General features: G+C 46.7%; 1 protein-coding gene across 1 annotated transcript in view; it reads right to left on the minus strand.

Annotated features, from left to right (window-relative positions):
- Positions 1–5302: 5302 nt before the first annotated feature.
- The window catches only part of LOC138554523 (extracellular calcium-sensing receptor-like), a 195849-nt gene continuing 183729 nt past the window's right edge, over positions 5303–17422 (minus strand). The window contains exon 7 of the mRNA XM_069642594.1: positions 5303–6225. Within this exon, the coding sequence (XP_069498695.1) occupies positions 5303–6225 (923 nt within the window). The remainder of the gene's footprint in view (positions 6226–17422) is intronic.

Consider the following 17422-nt stretch of genomic DNA (forward strand, 5'->3'; position numbering starts at 1 on the left):
TGGCTGTGTACATTGTGCATATTGCAACTTTGTGATGCTGATTACTTCCTTTTATGGCGCAATATGTCAAAACACTTCTTTAAGCAGGTGTCTTGCTAAGGGCATCCCATAGCAAACGGAAATGGTAACATATGGCTCCCTTATGTGCAACGCGTGCAATGACCTACACCACGAGCTACTGAACGCATATCACCTCACTTTGGTTGTTCCACCAAGTGTAAGATGTTCTCTGCACCCATTCTTCAAAGGTCACCATCCTCTGAGAGATACAGAGTTAACTCTGCATGGCTGCATTATGTTGTGCTGGCTATCGTCATGGGCCAGGCTCTTGGGTGCATGGCCAACGGCCTACGGCCTTTGGCCATGCACTCAATAGTCTAGGCCTTCCCCAGACCCAGCACAAAATAATGGTGTCCTGAATGGGAACATTGACCATGTACCACAATCCACAAATGTAAAATAGGATAGGTGGTATAAAGGACTACCCATATCAAATGCAAATGGCGACATGTGGCTCCCTAATGTGCAAGACGTCAATAATCTACCCAATTTGGTACTGTACGCATATCCGGTCACTTGTGCTGTTCTATCACGTCTACAATGTCCTGCAGAACCATTCTTTGAACGTCACCACCCTCGGAGACAAGTGTACGTAAAACTGGATGCCTGCATTATGGTGGCGTGGCTATGGTGCAGGCATAAACTCTTTGGTGCCTGACCTACAGCCTCTGACCTTTCACCATGTGCCCAACAGTGTTGACCTTGGCCACACCCAGCACACCATAACAGAGTCATGCAGGTGAACAAGTGGCCAAGTACATGCACTTCACCCCTAGCCACTTCTAAACATCCAGTACTTCACCACTGCACCCAGTGGACACACTAGAGGACTCGTCACTCCATCAGGTCCAGGCATGAACTAAACACTATACGATGTGCAACCAATCCCCACAACCATGAAACCAACATTGTAGCCGGTAAGATAGCTCAGCAAGTTGAGCGCTCGCTGCTGTGATCTGCAGGTCGCAGGTTCGAATCCCGGCAAGGTCAACTCAGCCTTTTATCCTTCCGAAGTCGATAAATGAGTACCAGTTTCGCTTGGGTGATATTGTATGTAAATATGTGCTCTGTAAAGCACTTTGGATTAAGACGCTATATAAATAACACATCATTATCATGATCATTGCATACAAACCATACACCAAAGACAACAATGTGAAACCTACTTCACACCAGGGTACATATTTGTCGATGCAAGGTGCCCACCCATGCATCAAAGGGGCTACGGGCACAGAACACGCAACACACCGTAGTGCACTGCACGTTTCAAGTTTCATATGGTCTTCATTGTACTCACCTTCTTCCACTGCTTTACCATCCCGGACCACGGCAACAGTTTGCCGCACCAGGTATTGTGCCGTAGCGCAGGCTAACGGCAGTCCCCACACAAAGTCGCTTGTGGAGGCAACCCCGATTTGGCGCAATACGCACGGATACTACAGGCACACGACCGTCTTCTTCCACCTATTGACATATATGAAATGAACCACTTCTCACTCCCCTACCCTTTCCATGCCTTCTTCCCACCACCAAATGGCGTGTTATAAGTTTTGCAATGCACTCTCCTCCTGCAATTGAGCTGCCACCAGTCAGCATGGTAAGAGGTCGCGACAGGAGCTACCGTGCCGTAACGAAGGCTGCCTGCATTCAGCACACATCGTTGTGGCCTGTGGAGGGACCGGCGAATTGGCGCAGTAAGCATGGATACTGCAGGCACACCACCGTCTTCGTCCACCTAATAATCACATATCTATGATGAACCACTTCTCTCTCCCACACCCTTTCCATACCCTCTTCCCACCACCATATGAAAGTACATTATGTTTGTCAGTCTCTTTCGGTGCCGCACTATCCTCTGATACACCATGGCAACGTTTCCCAAAAACTTTGACGCACAGCACGCTTCCCTCCAGCCAACCACCGGCCACGTTTAATGTTCGCCGACATCACGGCGTACTGCAAGCCAATGACTCTTCTGTCCACGGAGCGAACAGGGAAATGGGTCTGCGTAGATATCACTAATATTTTGAGACCTACATTTCAGTTCTTTGCAACAAAAGTACTAGTCAGATTTCCAAGCTTTCTGACCCAAGCCCCCGCTGCTGCCGCCGGAAAAGTGGTCTTCCTATGAGTTTAGCAACTTAACCATAACTACACAGCCGCTACCACGGGCCATGCAAAATATATATAAATCCTAGTTTAATGAAAGCCATATATACATGTCTACATAGAACTGTACCCATACATGCAGGAAACAAAGTAAACATGAGGATTCAGAGCAAAGAATATAGATTCCTGAGGACAGTATTTGTGAATGCAAATTTACATAAACCAATGAAAACAAGTTGCCTGTTGCTTGTTACTGGTTAACACGTAACCTTATGTTAGCTGGTCCATCTATATTTCATGTGGCCTCTACATAACTAAAACTTTCACTACCTTCCATGTACACAAGGGTGTTGGTGCATAGATATTTTGAAGTGAGTAATGTAATTTTCTCCAGCACCATGCTTGTCTTTATGTCAGAGAAAATCAAATGCTTTAACCCTATTTATCTTATGTGAAATGTTCCAATGAAATGTCAGTAATGTTCATAGAGAAACCCATGCTTAGTAGAATGTTAGTATTGGTATGTTTAGCATTTATTAGACTACAGCATATTTAAATTTAAATTGTTATGACTGAAAGTGGAGATCTTTTGGGATTTATAATAGTGAGATTTATATAGGCGGGTCAAATTTCGTTGTTGTATAGTTATATATGTACACAGTATTTTATTGGGCTCCAGGGTAAAGCTGGAGTCCAAGTTGGTTTAAGTTGCTTCAATTTATTTAAATACATTTCAATTTTTGAATACCTGAAAGTCTGTTCTTTTCCCTGAATTGTGGAGGTGATGGGGTGTTTGGGGTGTTGCATTAATGGGGGAATGAGATTGGTGTGTTACGACTGGGTGAGCCACCTGCCAAAAATTACACAAAATATAGTAGAGGGGCCATATGTGCCTCTGACACTGCTACCTAGCGGAGAAAATCTCACTGCCATGTTTAGGGGGTGCAACGTCCACAGGGCCGACTGACAAGGTGTTTAGAGCAGTGCATCGAATGTCTGAGGATGCCTGGCCCTGGGTTTTTGAGTGAGCGTTGCGGGCCATTGAAGTGTAGACGTTGCATTACTTTCACAATTGTAATCCAGCAATGACATCCACAACAGGAGTTTTTGACATTCGCTCCAAGCACCTGATTGGTTGGCGCCATCTCCCTAGGTGCTCATTCATTGTCATTTTCAGTTGTACAGCATATTTCAATTATTGGTTTTTTAAAGTGCTTAGAATATTTGATGATATTCTTTATTTTTTAATGTAGTCTTCAGTAAGGCAAAATTAATTTTTTATTAGATTTATATATATATATATATATATATCTATATATTTGTATATATATATTTGTTTCACTGCTAAATAACACTCCCTCTGTTCTGATCCTCCTCAATCTCTCTTCTGCTTTTGACATAGCCAACCACTCCATCCTCATAAACCATCTCCATGATACCCTAGTCATCACGGACTGGGCACTGTTGTGGCTGACCTCCTTCCTTTCCATCAGACCTTCCCCAGCGCAAATGGGCCCTTTCCCCCCCCCCCAACTCACTCTATACTGGTGGCGTCCCTCAGGGCTCTTATCATATGGCCTTTGCTCTTCAACATCTACCTGGCCCCTCTGGCCGTCTGATCTCTACTTTCTCCCCTCGTTTCCAGTGTTTTGCAGATAACACCCAGCTCTCTTTCAAGTTGCCTTCTTCTACCTCCTCCTCCTCCCTCATACCTGACTGTCTGATTGCTATTCAGGCACGGTGCTCTGCCAATGATCTCTGCCTTAATGCCAGGATGACAGAGATCCTTCTCATTCAGATGCCTGCTCCTTGTCCCCCCCACTCTCTGGCCAGACTCCCTGGGTCCTCTCCCCTCAACCAGTTGTGACGCAAAGAACCTTGGGATCACCCTTGACTCCTTTCTCTTTTTCTCCCAACACATCATGGACCTTGCCAAGAAGTCAAATTTTCAGTTGCACCTCCTCCGGGGCATTCTACCTTTCCTCATCTTCCCCCAGAAGCTCTAAATCTCAAAGAGCCCTGGTTCTCTCTAGGCTTGACTACTGCAACAGCCTTTTCCTAAACCTGCCTTCTCCCTTCGCCCTTTCAACTAATCCAGAATAGGACTGCAAGACTTATCATTGGACTCAAGCACAGGGACCGCATCTCTCCAGCCCTAAAATCTCCACTGGCTAATGGTGACCGCAAGGATCATATTTAAGACCCTTTCCATCATCCACAAGGTTGGCTGCGGCCTGGGACCTCTTTACATCCAGTTTTCCTTCCCTAAATATCTCCTGACCAGAGTCCTTCGGTCTTCTGGCTCCAACTCTCTGCAGGTCAAACGCTTCTCCAAGCAAAGAGTGGGAGGTAGATCCCTTTCCTCGGTTGGCTCCTCCCTCTGGAAGAGCGTCCTTCCCCACCTCAGATTTGAGCCGGATCTTCTAAGTTCTGGAAACTTCTCAAGACTTTCCTTTTCTACTCTCCCCCCCCCCCGTCCCCCCAAGCCCCATGCTAACACTCCATCTGCCACTGTGACTGGGACCCAGTCCCTTCAGAGTCATACATGGACCAGACCAGCCCCTACCAGTCCCCCCTTCCCCCCCAGCATCCTTTGCCAGCACTTGCCCTCAGGGTCCCTTCCCTGAACTAGCCCAACTTGGTCCTCCCTGTCCACTGCACTCATCCTGCCCCCGCCCCTTCCTCTAGCACTCCCTGCCTTAGCCCGCCCAGCACTTGCCAACTCCTACCCTTGGGGGCACCCAACTCCTGCACTTCTCTCTCTACCCCCCCCCCTGTACTTACCACCTTGTCATGCAATTGCATGGTAGGATTGTCACAAGCCCAATATAACAGTTTTTGTATTTGTTGTTCTACTTTTTTGATTCCCATGTCCTCCCGCCCATCTTGTCTTGTGGTGCCTGGAAGCACCTGTGTATAGGTCACCATACAAATGTCCAATAAATAAATACACTGCTAATTGGTCTATTAACATGGGATCATGCAGGCTCAGCTGCACAGTAAGAAGATATTTTTGTGCAATTTTATAAAATTGGTACGCTGAATCTCCAAGATAACAAAGTTGAATGATAATTATATTTTCTATGGATCATGCTGTCAACTTGAAATGCTCAGTTGTGCTAGTAAAGTTTGCTTATTTCAGTTTTTTGGTGCTAAATTTTCCACGCCCCATTAGAAATTCTTTAGTATTCATGTCAGGTCTCAGCAGAATTATGTAACACTTGGGGAGGAAGATGCAGGCCATCAGTCCACTACTAGAAGCTAAGATGGCAAAAATCTCTACAGCTACCATATATTTTCCTCGGGTGCTAAGGTACGCAGGTACAAAAGACAACCAAACACTTACAAAGACCAGCATGCTGAAGGTAATGAACTTGGCTTCGTTGAAACTGTCGGGGAGCTTCCTGGATATGAATGCAACAACGAAACTCACCATGGCCAGAAGCCCCATATATCCCAGCATGCCCCAGAAGGCAGCGGAAGAGCCGTCATTGCATTCCATAATGATTTTGCCTATATGGTAGGAGGAGTTCCTTCCCACAAAAGGCGGAGTAATTGTTAGCCACAGTACACATAGAATAATCTGGATCGATGTTGCCACAATGACAATCGATTTTGCCAGTTGAGGTCCAACCCATTGCTTTAATTTATTGTCCGAGGTTGTGGCTTTGAAAGCGATAACTACTATAATTGTTTTAGCCAAAATGCAAGATAGGCAAAGAGCAAAGGTGATTCCAAAAGCCACTTGTCTAACAAGGCATGTTGCAGACACAGGGCGTCCGATAAAGACCAGTGAACAGAGGGCACAGAGAGAGAGTGAGACCAGCAATAGGTAGCTAAGTTCTCGATTGTTGGCTTTGACAAGAGGAGTGTTTTTACTCTTTATAAAAATCATCAAAATGGCAGCCGGGATCACTGCTGTAAGTGTGGACGCTGCAGCCAATATTGCTCCTAAAGGCTCTTCATAAGAGAGGTACTCCATAGGTTTCTTAACACATGTATCCTTCTGCTGATTGGGCCAGTCATCGTCTGAGCACTTCATGCATTCTGTGGAATCTGTGAATGATAAATGTTGGAAACGTTTAAAATCTAAATGCACACAAGCGAAAGAAGAGAGATTTATATTTCAAAGCGTTTACCTCTGTCCACACGGAGGACAATAGATAACGTTCATTCTATTGTTACTAACATGACATCTAATAATGTATGCCATCCCTCATGGGTCCTCTTGGGCCCTTCTCCTATTACATGCACTCCCTGTCATATTCTAGAGCACCAAAAGCTTCCATCAGATTGCTGCGAGTAATTGATTGCATCAGAAGCAATTAAAAGGCACATCTAAGGTTTGCAACATTGTCCAGCAGGTGCGTACAGAAGGCCTACAAAAAAATCCATAAGAGACTTCAAACCAAAGGTGCACTGCCTTCTGCCTACCAACCTTTTCACTACTTCAAAGCCTTTGGTCTTGGTGTAGTTTTCGTAGATGCCAATGATGCAGAACCCTTTGCAGTTAATTGAAATGGCTGGTGAAGAGAACTGTGGTTGTATAGAGGGGTCGATAGGGTGAAATGTTGCTATTTGTTTCTACTCTCCATTTGGGAACAACTTTAAAGTGGTGCCCCCACCTAATACCCCATCAAGAATTTGTATTTTCTGCATTTCATGAGTCAATGTCATCTCAGTCCCAGAAAATGTCCTCTTTTTCCCACACTCTGGACTGTGGAAGAGTTTATAGTAAAAATTAGGCCTAGAAGAAATAAAATGAGAAAGGCCTTCCTGGCAGAGCAACAGAAGCATCATGCTTAGATTCTGCACTTTATTGCAGATTTCTACATCTTGCTTTCTGTAATGAGCAAGAGGCAGCAGCACGAGCATGACAGCTGACTAGCGCCCAAACTCAACTGCCCAAGCACATGGAACTGTATGTCTCATGCATACAGTTCCATGTATTTAGGCTGGTGAGTAAGGGGTAGTGTGAGGAATCTGATAGGATGCTCCCCAGAAACCTGGTCTGGGACCCTCCTCATGTGGCCAGGGAAAGGCAGGTCCTCTCTGATCCCGACCCTGGGGGTGGTGTACTCTGGGAGGATCACATGGGGATGGGGGAGTCAGACCAGGAAGACTGAAACCCCTTTTTGCCTTTCCCCATATGTGCTCCCTTTTAATGACTTTTCTGGGGGGAATTGAGGGCATTCAAAGTGGTGGATAACATCTGCAGTGACCATTTTCCCATCAGGCTTGACATTGGCTTGGGCAAGCAAAATTTGTGCAATATATTCCGGCTCATACCCTTTGCTCCTTCTCCGCCCTCTTGATAGCCATCCCTCGGTTTAGGCGCACCCGCACTGGTGGTCGCGCCTTCTGCGTCATGGCAGCTAAGGCCTGGAATGAACTCCCCTTTGATTTACGGAGGGTGGCTGATCACCTTGTCTTCCGGCGGAAATTGAAAACGTAGCTATTCTAAAGCTCTCTTTCCCTGTTAGCATTACACTGTCCTGGCTTTCTCTAGTGCCATGATGCCTTTGGACGGCCGTGCGCTCTATAAATATCACTAACATAAGATAACATGATCTTGAGAGACTGGCAATCGGTTCTGTCCCTTGTGCAATGCTGTATATGAGGATCTTGCCCATTTGATATTTTTTTGTCCAGTTTATGAGAGAGTGAGAGGTTCCCTGTTAAGTGCCGAATTACGCAAACTAGGTTTTGTGCAGTATTAAGCTGCTCTGACTTTTCCATTATGGGTCGACTCTCCACGTGTTGGATGGACTCTTCTATCTTACATAAAAACAGCACTTTATAGCAGAAAGCGGCTCATCGGGGATATGCTATGAAATGTGGTTTTTGTATGATTGTTATGGATTTTATGATATAATGACTGATACGAGTGTTTTATTTTTTGGTATCTGCATTGTTATGTATTTTATCTTGTTTTATTTGTACTATTTTTATTGAACGGTTTGTACATTTCAGAGATAAACATGATGACGATTAATGGCTTTTTGCCAACTTAAAGAATTAGAAAAACTTAATTTCACTAAAGTAAACTACATGTCCCAGAAACCCATGGGGAGTGACACGAAGAAGGCGATTGTAGAGGCATGTAGAAGTGAAGGACAGGCAAGCAGACCTAACAGTCTTTGCCAGGGTCAGGCCATTAGTAACAAGGGCCTGCACCTGAAATCAATTGCCCCACCTAAGAAGCATAAAAGACTGCAGCAGGAGGGGGGATGTAGAATGGAGCTGGAGAAGAAACCAGAAGGCTGGTAGTAGTAACAGGAGGAGAAGAGCACGAGGCTAGCAGTTTGAGGAGGTGTATTCACTTAAGGGACGCCGGGGCAAGAGGAAAGCAGATTTCACCTGCAAGTCCTGAGAAAGTACTGTGTTCGCAAAACCTATTGTGTCATTTCTGCACTGAGAGACACATTCCGAGGTTAAGTTGCCAGTGGATTTTTGTTTGGTGAACCTTTATTTCATTTTAGAACTTACGAGAACTGGTTTAAGACTTTGCTTTCCTTTTGAACATTTGGGAGGAATGGACTTTGAGCAATCCTGTGGAAAGGATTTTCCCAGGACAGGTGAAGGACATTCAAATCACTGGTTGCTGGTTATTCTCTTATTCATGTTGTTTATGTTTTACCTTGAATGTTTTGTTTATGCTAGGAGTTATCCCCTTAGATTTTATACTTGGTAGGGTACTCCCTGATAGAGTAGGTTCAGTGCGGTTTAATTTAATAAAATGTTTAATTTGGATAAAACCACAAGCAGTTGTCCGCCTCGCATTACTGACCCCTCACAGTAGCCAGTGGTGTGTGTGGAGGATTGGGGCCCGGATTGTCGATAGTGTGGGTGGGACTAGGGGGCGGACCTAAGAGTCAAATTATGTGTGTGCCCTGAATTTAGGATTGTTGCTGCTTTGCATAAAAACAAAGTGCATTTTGGGAACATAAGAATGACCATCAATTTGTCAAACATGTCTGTGTTCGTAATGCAAATGTTCATTACTTCTGAGCATGGAATGCACAGTTGGTATGGTGCTCAATTCCTCTGTCAAAGGACATATATACAGCTTTGGGCAGTTTCATTGTTTCATTGTTTGAACTTGGGCTGATGAGCAAATTACCACTTTCAGATGCAGTGTGTGAAGTCCTTGCATATTGCGGCTCAGCTGCATGCACAGAGATACTGCGCCTGTGTCTCTGTGTGCAGCTGAGCAGTGATATACAACAGAGTACCATAAACACCCTCAAGTTGAGGAAGCTCTCTGACGCACATGTGTCGGATACAGTGTTCAGGAGACACACGGCAGTCAGGGGCAAATAGCTTCCTCACCTTCGGGGCCGGGGGGTGGTTGGCCTCTTGTCTACATGGAATGTTGCTACTGCAAGACAGTTTATGCCAGAGCTCAGCTCAGTCTTCTTCCATCCCAGTTCCTCCCCTGTGCATGGGGTGCGCATTTCAGTGGCCTGGCCCACAATTGCAGCGTCAGCCCACGAAATGTCCACCATGTCGGCAGAACGTTGTGGCTACCTTGCTGTCACCAGCGGGGAGCAACAATGGCCACTAGACCGCCAGGAATTCCTTTAGTGGGGCACTTAGCATATAAGCGGTCCTCTACCCCTCTGCACAAAAAAGGATGGGATATGCAATTTCTGCCCTCCCTGGGGGCACATCGGCAGGTTGCTGCTCATCTGCCCCTAGGGAGGGTAACATTGTATATATGTTTTTTTTGTAAATCCATGGGCAGTGCTGGAAATTGACACATTTTAGTGGGGAACTCTCATCCCCGCTCCCCGCCACCCAGATGGACCAAGTGCACCAAACCGATCTGGTAGAGTGCGGGTAGGCAGACGGACAGGCCACCCGGCCCTTGACGTGCATGTCGGCTGAGGTTCTCTTGTTGGCCAGGCACCCTCGTGTCTGGCGAAGAAAGGTTGGCCTCTCGGAAGAGCACCCCCAGCAGGCCAAGCTCTGCTGGGGCATTGCATGGGGCATTGCATGGGGCATGGCACTTGGCCGACGCGGGGAGGTGCTGCGGTTTCACCACAGAGCCAGGCTGGGGCAGCAAGAAACTAGTGGAGCATAGACAGGACCTATACGCACAGTCTACAGTAATCCGGGGCAAGGTGACTAAGCTTTCTTCTAATCTGTGCTTCCTGGGCGACAGAGGGGGAGGTCTGGGCAAAAGCATCCAGGCTTTTTATAGAGTCAACTGGAGGAAAATGTCAAATTGATGGCGACCCAGACTTCCAGAGCAGCCCGACCATCTGGTCCTGCCATTCGTTCTTATGGGGAGATGCTAGATAGTCAGGCTCGGAGAGCAGCTAACTGGTGGTGCAATGCATTCCAATGGACGTGGGTGGGAAGTGCCTTTGGCCCACTGGCAAAGCACTGGCAGGCCCTGCTGGGCTTGGGGACGGTCGACTCGCATGGGAGACAGGCACCCACGGCTGGGGGCAGCACCCCCACCCATCCTAGAGCTTTGGCCGGGCCACAAAACCCCTTTTCCCTCCTTGGAGGCACAGGGACCCTGCTGGCTTGGGATGGTTGCCGGAGGAGGGTATTGCATCTTTTCCTCTCCTTTGGACCTGCAGGCACAGCGAAATGGCTACAAGTGGGCTGTAACACGCTCTGCTGGACCGGAGAGCCACATGCTGTCGACTCTGAGCCAGTTGCGGTGCACCACCATGGAGGAAATGTGCCCTGTGGGTGCCGGATGGGGCCAGGTGACGGCACCATGAGGTGACCCACCGTTCCAGACGACCGACCTGCCCATTGTGTTCAATCCTCCGAGCAGTCTGCACAGACCCCACCCATTTACCTTTTGATGGTTTCACACCCTCTTGAACTCTCACTTCAAAGTTCTTTTCAACTTTCCCTTACAGTACTTGTTGACTATTGGTGGTGTTACCCGTATTTAGCTTCAGGTGGAGTTTACCACCTGCTTTGGGCTGCATCCCCAAGCAACTGACTCTGAGAATACCCGACCCCACAGCGACAGTGGTCTCTACCGGCCTAACACCATCTGTGGGGGGGGTGAGCCGCGATCAGAAGGACATAGGCTCCCTAAACGCCGCTGGGAGTCGGTCTTCTGTGTATCAATTTTCCTGCACCTGCAGTAAGTTGGGGATTCGGCACTGGACTCTTCACTCGTTACTGAGGGAATCCTGGTTAGTTTGATCATCATCATTAGGCTTTTATTCGACTGTTTGTATTTTTGCCAATATACATATGAGTAAAGAACTAACATAAAATATATATATTACAATCAAGAATTAGCAATCATAAAATATCTTAAAATATGACATAAAACCCCATGGCCTGCAGTGCAAACAGTACTAAAAGTGCAAATTGTGGAAACCTGTAAACATTAAATCTGTGCAAACTCTGCGTTATGACAAGAAATTCAAAGCTTCACAATACATGTTTTACGGATGGTGTAGTAGCATTTTTCATTTCATTTCATTTAATCCCCTATCATCGAGCTTTATTGACCTGCATTTTTTAGGCCGGTCCTGATAAGTGCAACGTGCTACAAAGTTTCAGCAGGCGGTTTATAACATTAAAAGTACAATTTAAAACATAGAAGAAATCCAAGCATCAAACTAAGGCTCGTCCGCATCTACATGTACATTTGAAAAGCCAAGCCCCAAACCAACCAAAAAATGCTTACCGGGCTAATGGTACAAAATATGCAAAGATGCAAACATCTGCTCTGTGCAGAACTCTGCAATATAGCGGGATGCAATGCCACACAACACTTGTTTTACTGGTAATATAAAATAATGGTCCTATATTTATGCTGCAAGCTGTATACACTGGGATCTTTTAAGCCAAGCTTGGTGGATATAACTGGCTACACAGTATATAACATCGTAATCATAATATGCCTTACCAATACCAGGGCCTGATTTACATGATGCACATTGTGAGCATTACAGATCGGTTTCAAAAATCTCTAACTAATAGTCCGAAACCCCTCACAGAAAAACAATAAATGACAAGTTGTTTCTTTGGTTAAGCCACACACTGGACACAAGGCACTTCTGTCCACTGACCAAACTAATCGTACCAAAATGTCGCCCTCACAATTACGACGGCAGAAAATGCAGACTTTTTTTACCCTCCCCCTTACACCACATATATATGTGGGGGGTATAGAATATAATATTAATATAGGGGAGATTGTGGGGGTCTCCCTCCCCCTGCATACATATGTGGTGGTTTGGTGTAAAGGGATTAAAGGTTGGCATTTTCGGCCGTCGCAATAATCACATAGATCCCTGACCAAACACTAGAATGGCTCGCTGTATGCAAAATCTTTAGCCTAATTTTCGAATACAAACAGCATGCCAATGGGGGATGGACTACATGTTTACCAGTTAAGTAATACTCGCCAGTGCGTAAGATTTAGCAGGTATCTATTTCTGCAAATTCACGGGCCATTTTCTTAGCTGCTTCTACACTTTATGTAGTCCTGTATGCGTCATCCCATAACCCACTTAGTTTTAGGTCAGACAAACACTATTCAACATGTGCAAACCATGGGAGCGATTTTCCACCCCCTAGCGTAAAACATGCTCAACTGCATTCTGATATTTCACAAGCCCCGGGACTGTTCATACTCTCAGCCAGTAAAATACTGGGCAGAGGGCCACATCTCCATCTAAAGGCCTTACGCCTAATTCCAGGATATGCTGGAGGCATCGCCAGCAAACGCTTAAGAAAAGCTCTTTCCATCAGGCAAAGGCTATTGGAGTTTGTAGTTCCCCATATTTCTGCCCCGTAAAGGGCAGCTGACTTTGCCTGTGTGAGGTCCATATTAACTGCGGGGAACATGAAACCTCTTCCATGGTCATTAAAAAAAAACTCCATATAACCTCACCATATTTTTCATTTTTCAGGACGTAAGCATTTTGGTTGTCCACTGGCCAGGACTTGATTCAAGACTAGGCCATTGACCCTCGGTGTGAACTTTTTTGGTTTTGTACATTTTGGGCGGAAGACCAGAGTTTTTGTTTTCCCAACATTTATCTCGAATTGGAGCTCTGCACATGCATTCATAAATGCACGCATTGTAGCCTCCAAACCTTTTTCAGATGTCGCTAAAAGCACAGCAACATCTGCAAATAGCAACGCAGGCATCGATTCAGGCCCCAGCTTTGGCTGATCCGGGCAATACGCCCTCAAATATCTGATCACTTGGTCTAAATAAATAAGGAACAACAGAGGGGTGAGGAAAGAACCTTGCCTCACCCCTCTGGTCACGGGAAAGGAATCACTACGTACTCCCCTACTCCCCAGCTTACAGAGGCTGTGTTGTCTGAGTAAAGTTGTACCATGATTTTTAATAAGTTGCCTGGAACCCCCCGTTAGGCCAATACTGACCATAACTGTTTATGTTGAACCCCATTGAAAGTGGTTCTGAGGTCATTGAACACAATAGGCCTCACTACGGGTCCGGCTGTAACCGTGCCGGTATTACTGGCGGGTTGCCGGCAGACCCGTAAATATTTACTGGCACCAGACTTGCCGGTAACACCAAGGTATTACAACCCTGGCGGTACGGAAAGTCAGGTGCTGGTATATAGTAATTCCCCATTCCCATAGAGTCCCGTAGGTGATTAACGGTGCCAGTGCTTCTGTGACGGTCTGCCTACCGTGGCGGTCTGTCTACCATGGCCGCTGTGTCTGGGAGGGTCACACCTGCCGGGCACGGCAGCTCCAGCAGGCAAACCTGTAGTATGTCAGTCCGGAAACAACGGTGCCGGTAAGCTTTCCGGCACTGTTGTTTCCGGACCGGCATGCTTGTAATGAGGCCCAATGTAACGTTTCATCTTCCTCAGAACTGTTTTTCTGTGCAATCAAATATAAGCAGAATCCCTGATTCAAAGTCCTCATCTTGGGCTGACAACCTGTCTGCAGGTGGTAAATTATTGCCTGTTCCACAATCCATGCCTGAAAATGTTCGTACACTGCCCTGGCAAAGATTTTCCTGACACTATTTAGTAGGGAAATGGGCCTACAGTTCCCTGGGTTGTCCCTCCCGCTGTCATGATCCCTTTCCCTAGCCCTCTTAGGCAAAACACTGGCGCCAGGCTCATACATGACTCAGAGGACAGACTTGGAACTGGACTTGGTAATGCACTTTGTGCGATATGGATGCCCCCACATAACTCAGTTCCATGGACTGAGCTACGCGGTCTAGCTTTTGGGTGTGGTTAGATTTAGGGATATCTGGGATACCTTGGATACCTGGGGGCTATATAAACCATGCCCGGACAGAGAAACACGCTTTGCACTACTCTGCTCCTGAAGCGTGACACTCACCGTGTTCGGATCGGTCTCCTGAAGGCCTTTTCGCCTTTCCTCCGCATCCCGCGTACCCGAAAGACAAGAACAACATTAATGCAACACTTACCTTGAGGAGAATCCTGCTTCCATCCATCGTTCCACCAGTCCTATGGACAGCATCTCAGGTGTGCCATCTCCATTTCGGAACGCCGCATCCTGGGAAGAAAAGAATGAAGGGAAGAGACATTAGTAAGCATTCTCATATCCCGATTCCCCTAAAACAGCAAGAAGAGTCACACGCTTACCTGGACTCGAGCTGCTCATGGTAACTTCAGCTCTGGAGCACACCATCGATCTACAAGGGGAAAAGACAACACAGGTTAGCACATAAAGGACAAAAAGGCACCGCACATTGCGCTTTACTCACCGCACCTTATTCTCTCAGCCGGCAGCCATACTGGGACATTGCAGTGGCCTGCAAGGGACAAAGAGAGACATAGGCACAAAAACAGACGAACAGCGCTGTGCATCGCGCTTTCACTCACCGCTTAGTGCTCGGCTCCCCTAAGCAGCACGACACCATCAACGACCCTCTCCAACACCTAAAGGGAGAAAGTGGAGTCATTATTAGGAGACAAGAGACAAGAAAAGGACAGTTCACCAAAATCAACAACCTACCTTGTCGGGCTGGAGATACAGCAAGCCCAGACTCTTTGGGCCCGCACCAGTGAAGCAACTAGGTCTCACAGCACCCACATCAAACGACACACCCCTGCACCGAGGAGCAGGACGGAGAGCGCACAATACAAGAAAACAAGGTGAGGAGAGGACAAAGGGGAAGGTTTGGTCTTCAAGGGAGGTGTGGGTCAAGCAACCAGAGACAATAAGTTAAAATCCGGAAATCCTGTATTTCAGGCCCAGTCCCCAGTCAAACAGATTCCAGGGAAGGGTTCGAGATTGTGAGTGGTCCAATCAGGCTGAGTGGTGTCCCCATGGATATCAGGTGAGCGTTACACCAGCCTTTCTTATAAATGGGGGCAATGATAGCATTTTGCCATGAGTGAGGCACCTTGTTGAGCCCAAGGAACTCATTGAAGTGCCTCCATAGGAGAGGGGCCCATATACCCAATTCGTCCTGGTAATAATCGCAACGTGGTCCGGGACAGGGGCTTAACCCCCTTGCTGTGACTTGATGGGATTGTCAACTACTGAGTAGCCAAATTGTATTGGTGGAGTATTACATTCAATGGCATTGGGGATTTTTCCGTGATCCAGTGGGGGACCCCCAAGGATAGATGCATTTTCCCCAGGGTCACATACATTCAAGAACTGATTTCTCCAACTGCTCGGGTTGATACACGAGACCATTTCATTTTTCCCAACCTCCTTCATTTCACAAACGAGTTCCCAGAATGTGTGTCTGTCACCAGTAATGGTTGCCTCCTGCAGGCTCACCCACTCCAGAGCTCTATTTCATTGACACTCGGGCAGCCTTTCCGGAAATGTTTAAAGATGTGGCTTAGCTAGTTTACACTCTTCATTGTACCACTTGTCTGTTCTAATGGCATGTCTCTTTATGAGGTTACAAAGTTTGGTGATAAATGGTTGGATGTTAATGAGCAAGTTGTTAAATGTGTCATGGATGGCCTCGTCTGAATAATCCATATTTAGGAGACATTTGAGCTTGGGCAACAGTGAATGATAAATATTTGTTTTAACATTGGATAAGTTAAGACTGGCCCATTTAATTCCCTACTGTGATTGCCCTACAATTTGTATTTCTGACTAGGGTTACCAGACGTGGATGGTGACTCCCGCTCTGAGGGAAGGTCAAGTGTGACAATAATCTTTAGTAATATGCTTAAATTGAGCAGGTCGCCACGTCTGATCTGAAATCCTTGGACCCGGGGGTTTTGATGGGTTTCCCCAACGCTGGGCCTCCGGCGTGTCTGAGTTTGCACTGTTCCTGATCTGCAGAGAACCCAACTTGGGGGGAGAGATTGCCTGCTGGACATGGTTGTGAGGCATCCGGTCCAGGGCTGTCCCACGCAGGCAGCCGAGGAACACCAAAGACAGTCGCACGTGGCACAGCAAGCTGCCCCAGGGTAGGGGAAGGTGCATTGGGGTTTTTAGGTCACTGCCACCACCACTGGGGCATGCCAGGCAGCTGGCCCTCCCAACCCCACAAGGTGGGGAAACGGTGAGGCCAGGAGGTGCCGGCAACAAAACTGTGCTCCTGGTCCAGGGATCCTGCAATGATGCTGATTGGGGTCTGATCTTAGGGGGATGAAGGGAACAGGGTCCCTGAAATGACCCTAGCCACGCCCCATGGAGAATCCCCCAGGGCAATTGATGTTCAGGCGATCATTGGATGGGTGTAGCCCCGGAAGAAACCCAGGGCCGCAAGGTGCGCTTGAAGTGTTGACGATCAATGTATCCTGCAATTCACATTAATTCTTGTCTTCCCATAGCAGTTGGCACACTGATGATTTACACTTTTCCACCCTGGGGAGTGCACCTAGGCATGTGAGGTCTGATTTTCGTCAGGACATGAATGTGAACGTGGGAAGGTAGGACATGCTGTGTTTTGCAAGCATTTAGTTCATTTCCCAGTGAAAATGTGTGAAAATAGTGTCTTTTTGTCACATTTACAAATTTGCAGGTGTTCGTTTTAAAACTTTATTTTAAGGCTCATGGAGTGGTGTAATGCCTGACTGACCCTAACTCTAAGGGGATGGTCCACTTAACTGTTGTTTCTAAAGGTTATCAATGTCTAATAGTCCAAAAATAAAAGTCTGTCTGTGTCTAAACCTATTCTTGCCCTCGCTCTTTACAAAAATGTGATAGGAAGTCTTTAAAAAGGAACATAGTGGTTTAACAGAAAATCGGAAACCAAAGCTGGTTTCAGTTGGTCTTCTCACCAGGCGCAGTTTGGTCAATGTTACAAAAGTGAGTTCAA

The sequence above is a fragment of the Ambystoma mexicanum genome, chromosome 1q, assembly GCF_040938575.1.
Source record: "Ambystoma mexicanum isolate Mex_15411 chromosome 1q, UKY_AmexF1_1, whole genome shotgun sequence".
Classification (NCBI taxonomy): Eukaryota; Metazoa; Chordata; class Amphibia; order Caudata; family Ambystomatidae; genus Ambystoma; species Ambystoma mexicanum.